The sequence below is a fragment of the Nanorana parkeri genome, unplaced genomic scaffold, assembly GCF_000935625.1.
Source record: "Nanorana parkeri isolate BGI_ZX_2015 unplaced genomic scaffold, ASM93562v1 scaffold463, whole genome shotgun sequence".
NCBI lineage: Eukaryota > Metazoa > Chordata > Amphibia > Anura > Dicroglossidae > Nanorana > Nanorana parkeri.
Window position 1 is genome coordinate 759,578 of NW_017306731.1, and position 6,000 is coordinate 765,577.

General features: G+C 40.9%; 1 protein-coding gene across 1 annotated transcript in view; it reads right to left on the reverse strand.

Moving 5' to 3' along the window:
* LOC108790310 (cAMP-specific 3',5'-cyclic phosphodiesterase 4D) overlaps nucleotides 1-6,000 on the reverse strand; it is a 276,758-nt gene that overhangs the window by 196,624 nt on the left and 74,134 nt on the right. The window contains exon 3 of the mRNA XM_018560539.1: nucleotides 1,724-1,760. Within this exon, the coding sequence (XP_018416041.1) occupies nucleotides 1,724-1,760 (37 nt within the window). The remainder of the gene's footprint in view (nucleotides 1-1,723; nucleotides 1,761-6,000) is intronic.

The following is a 6,000-nucleotide window of genomic DNA, read 5'->3' on the forward strand; positions in this document are numbered from 1 at the left end:
AAATAATTGTTCACCACAACAAAGAAAAAGATCAATTTGGTTGCACAGGATTTTCCACCAGGACAATTCTACTCCTTTTCGAAGACAACAATGGTTTATTGATGGAACCGGCCATCTAGTGCAATTGATTTTGGAATGATAATATTCTTTCCTCGAAATGATCATTATATCAAATGAATGTATTATGTGTATGGCCAGTGTGAAAGACCTGTGTGTGTAGAGAAACATGGATTCTCCTATTATTATTTAAAAGCGATCAATATGATGTTTTAATTGCAAACTATTTATCACGCACTGTACATTATACCTCATTCCATCTCACCCAGAAATTCATGGTTGCAGATGAAATCATGGAATCTACTATTCCAGCTAAACAGGTTCTTCAAAGTAAAAGACCATTTCTCCTTCAAATACCAAATTCCAAAAGGAACCTCTTTGGATAGAATATAGGAGCTGCTCTTGCTAAATTGTCTTCAAAGGAGCATGTTAAAGGGTTGTCATCCTAATCTTTGCTACTTAGAGGTCTATTCACGAAGCTGCCCAAGGATCTGGCCGCAGCTTCGGCCGATCCTTCGGCTAGCTTCGGCCCCAGGACCCCTTCGGTTCAGTAGAACCGAAGGGGTGCTGTACGGGTTATTCACAATAGCCCGTACAGCTTCCGATCATGGCCGGGCGGCTCAGTCGAGCCGAACGCATATGCATCGGCTTGGCTGAGCCGTGCTGAAAGCCGAAGCTGGCCGAGCGGCCGGCCATTGGCCGGCCAACAGCCTGCTTCTGACAGCTGTCAGTGAGCCGTACCAGCCTGAAGTGAATAAAGTGAATAGCCGAACAGTGTTCGGCTCACTTCACTTCAGGTCGGTCATTCACTCGGCTGCCTACGGCAGCTTAGTGAATAGACCCCTTAGTGACTCACTGATCTGGGATAAGCATGTAAATATCATGGGTTCTGTCACCTAATATGTACAGTGTTCCAAAAGAGTAAAGTAAGGATCAGGATAACAACGCTTGCATGACGTTAAAAATCAAGCCAGCAATTGCAGCTCCTATATTCCTGACATGTTCTTTTGAAGAAAATCATGGTTTCTGTCACTTAATATGTACAGGGTTCCACAGAAGTAAAGCAGGCATCAGGATAACAAGCCTTGGATGACCTTCAAAATCAAGTCAGCAATGGCAGCTGCTATATTCCTGACATGTTCTCTTGAAGAAAAAGCTGGATCCAAGTATCTCTACATTTATTCAGCAGACCTTGGACTTACATGTATTGATTTATGAAAACTAGAGCAAAAGTGCAATTGTTGCTCTCAACAACAGGCCCAACCATGCAGCCATGGGAAAATGAAACAAAGGAATGTGATTGGCAAAAGCTACAATCTTTACTCCTTTCTTGTTTCACTTCAGGTTAAGAAGTTATTTCCTCGGACACAAAAGAAGGTATGAAGATTCACTGGCAAGTAAACTGGCTTTGGGTTTCAGAGAGGGCAAGGAACCAAACCTCACAACTACCCTAAGGCCTTAGCAGCGGGGATTATGAGTCAATCATCATGGAAATCCCCTTTAAATGATACTCTGCAGAGAGAAAGAAGCATTGGCAGTGAAGAAGATGTCTGCTGTTAGTGTTCCCTTTCACAATTTGCTAATTCCTTCCTTCTACAAAACTCATAAGGTTATGGGTACAGCTCAAGCAACTACATAATTAGGAAATTGTTCTTGTGCTGCTTACCTGAGCAAATGGTGTTACAATCAAGTCATCTCCATGTCTGTAAAAACAAGAAATATGCATGGTAAGTGTCCAGAAACAAAACAAGCATGTTTTCATTATGGTATGGATGGAAATTATAATCTGTCCCCACTGTACTAAAAATGTATTTATTGCTGTGTCCTTGTACTGTATAACACCCAACAAAACAAACAGGAAATTATAGTAAATGTGTCCAATGGGGACCTGGACAGTAAACAAATGGACAGGGGTTCTAACCCTTCCTCCCTTCATAGCAAATATGACCCTATAAATACAGTAGTCACTTCAAAGCAGACTCTGGAGTTGTGTCCTCAGTCTATGTTTAGGGCCTGAAACCACTGTGCATAGATGACATTCTTTCCTAGCGGTGACATATGACACTGACTTAGTCATTAAGCTCTTGACAAAGTCATCTCGTATACTGCAATATACTGAATACTTCCATCTGTTACACAGTTGAGGCTTTGTCAGTTTCTTTTCATAAACAGTACACAACAGCTTCTGCTGGCACAGATATTCCCAGTGAAGGAGCTTTCTGGGCACACACAATACAACCTATTACACCATTACACAATTACAATGTGTTTGCATCTATGACTAAATGTAGAGTACAAATTGTTCTGCATGCTGGGTGCATTTCCATCACTTACAACAGAACTGTACTACTTATCACGCTATTCTAATCACCTAAATTAGACAAATCTTTTGACTCATGTTTTTAACCACTTGCTGTCCATCCATTGTACATAAATGGACGGATGGCTCGTTCTTCAATGCGAGTTGTCGTATGTGAATGTGGCGATAGCTGTTATGTACAATCGTTCGGGTAGATATAGATATTATATAAATTATAAATTAATAAATTGATATAAAATTTATTTTGATACGGCGTTGCGTGACTGAATAAACGTCAAAGTTCCTCAGCGCTGAATTCTGAAAAATGGCCTGGACAGGAAGGAAGTTTAAACACTGTTCTGCAAATGGTTAAAGGACAGATGTTATAAGATAAATGGGTTATACTGCTGCCTACAGGATGATTGGACACTGGCCAAAATTTGGAAGGGGCCCCAATAGGGTATAACGCCAAGACTACTCGGTTTAGTTTAGCTTTAGTGTCTTGAAGTGGACCTTCACCCTGAAACTGTCCCTGTAATATCTATTGCAAAATAATATCTAATTGTAAGTAAGTTGCCTTTGTTTCTATTTAACCACATGCAAATGCACCTCTTCACTGCCTCAAATTCCACACTGCCATTTTGACTACCAGACATCATCAGTGGCCGACTACTACTTTCATGTTTTCACGGCCGGCCCACTAATGACATCAGCGTCAGATATTGTGCATGCGCTGCATAAATTCTGGCGCGGTTTGTTATTGTTTATACGCTGGCATGACTATTGCAACATAAGCAGCATTACTCTACCCAACATTTAAGTTTTTGAAGCCATGCCAATGTCAGGCTCTGGCAGAGAAAAGCTGTGAGGCTCTGTCATAATTGCCTACGAAAAACCAGTAAGTAGGTTTTTATCAAATGTAAAATTTATAAAGAACTATTTTCTTTTAAACATGACTAGACAATGATTTGAAAACAGCATGCAATGTTGAATGCTCCAGATGGTTTTGGTTTTGAAAGCTTTTTATTACAATATTTTTCCTTTAAATAACAGCTGCTGGTAGATTGATATTGGATGTTTGAAATCCTGGAAGTCTCTCCAGTCAGCCACCAAGTGCAGAATTTCCAAATTCGCTGATTTTACTGTGAGAGCCCTGTTGTGGCTGTGTCCTTACAACGGCGCAACTGAAGTCAAGTACGCATCCTAGACAGGGAGGACGACTGGTTTAAAAGAGGTGTGAAAGAGGCCATTTATGTAAAAATGGAGAAGCCAAGCTTGAATAGAGGTGGGGGAGGGGGAGAGACATCTATTGTCTGCCACATACAATGCTGTTTTAACACCTCTCTCTGGGCAGGTTAATAACACCTCCTAGCTCCAATTATGCAAATGCAATCAACACCTGGTTGTGACAGATTATGTGGATTGGAGTGATATTTACCATATTTATTCCCAGAGAATTGTTTGTGCAAGTCATTCTGAATTGAGTAAATTGGTTGGATGTCCAGTGAAACGTCTTCAAGAAAAATACAGCAAGTCCAGTTGCCTTGACTTATTTTTTACAGATGGCACAACTGGATGTTGCGTCTGCAGCACAGAGCTCTGCTACATGTGTCAGGTGAAATCTCCAGAAATATATGGATTTATAGCAAAGCTTTCTCCAGGTTGAGCTGATGGTCTGCTATGCCTCACATGCTCTGAAGACTGACCACTACTAAGGGAGTAGGCTGCGAGCTCCTAAGCTACTGTATCAGGGGGGAACCTTTTTCTACAGGGTTGGGACTGCCTCCTTTTGATTTACTCTGGGGAATGTAGTGCTTGTGCTTGACTTATTTGGTCCATTCAGTATCATTTCCACATCTCTGGCTGCCATTACTCTACAGGGTGTTGCCCTCACTGTTAAGGCCTCATTCACACTGCCGCACATATACACGCGTATATGCGCATGTGCGCATATAGTACGATATGCAGCATATGCAAATAAATGGCTCCATACACATAGCTGCGTATGGAGCAGTATATTTGGCTAGCGTAAAAACAGAACGGAACCGAGATGCGTCCGGGCAGCGTATTTCTGCGTATTTACACGCATACAAGCGTGTTTGCGCGCATATACGCACGTGTGCGCGTACAGTTCATTAACATTTCTATTACGAATGATGCATTGTGGGATAGTGCACGCATATACGCTCGTTTATACACAATATACCATTTTTCTCTTGCGTTGTGTGTGAATGAGGCCTAAGCATTTCTACTGGAGCCTCAGCTGACAGAAAATATGCAACAGCAAGTGGGTGGAGGGAGTCACTAGCTTCAGTACTTCCTGAATCACTGATACCAATCAAGTATGCAACATGTGACATCAAGTGGGAGTTTTGATCTGCATATGTGTTCTGGGTCGGAAACCAATAAAGTGGTGAAGGCAGACATTAGCACTTCAAGAGAGAGGCAATGGCAGCCTATATATTTATTTTATGATTTCTATTAACCAGTTGCAAACCTAGGATGTACCAGATATGCCTAAAAGGCTTCAACAAAGTACGTTGGGCATACCTTCTGCACCGACTCTTCCCCTGATGTGTGTTGCATTTTTAGTGGCACAAAACAAATCAATATTCAGTCTGTGTAGGGAGATTTGGGCTGTCTCCTGTTTAAGTGTCATGGAGATTTGTTTTTTCCTTACACTTGTAGATCCTCATTCAGGCTAGTAAACCGGTGTTTGTGTATTGTTTCATGAAGAGGTTATTGCTCTTATGGTTTCAGCAAAAACTTTGGTCTTAAGCAGGTAGGCAGTTATGTTTTTTTAATTTTATCCTAATAACAAAGAGCAATGTGAAAATGAATAGTGACCTCTAGATATTTTTCTATTCACAGTAGAGCATTTTTTGGAATATGGTGGCAGTTTTACTCAGGGCATATCCTTGGCCACTTAGATGCAAATATTTACATAGTTACATAGAATTTGAGGTTGAATAAAGACATTAGTCCATCAAGTCCAACCTATTAGGATCTCATTCTAGGAGTACCTGTACCCCTGTATATTACGGTCCCTTAACCTCTTGCCGTCCGCCCGTAGTAAAAATAGAGACCCCTAGTATCTCCATAAAGAGGACCTGTCAGTGTGCCTTTGCTATTATATAGGGGGTTGTTATCCCCCTATATAATAGCAATAACAATAAGTGCAAAAAAATAAATATAAATAAAAAAAAATAAAAGTAACACATAAAACAATAAAATAAAATAAAAGTCACATATAAGAAAAGGGGAAAACCCCCCCCCAAAATGTTTAACTCCCCCACCCCCACGTTTACGCGCCTATAAACGTAAATACGCGCCCGGTGCCCCAGCGCGCAAAAATTACAATTGCGCTACACATGTTACATATCGCCGCGAACGTCGCAGTGAGAGCAATCATTTTAGGGCCATCAATCACTGATAACACTAAACTGATGAGCGGTAACAGCTTTTAAAGCGTCGCCTATGGCCAATTTTGGGTATTATCGTTTTTTGAGGTTTCGCGCGCGCACGCAATTTTAAGGCTTGACATGTTTAGTGTCTTTTTACCCGACGTGACCCCATCTTTTATATTTTACCAAAAAATTGGGTAATAATAAATGTTTTATCATTTAATATAGGGGAAACTGTTT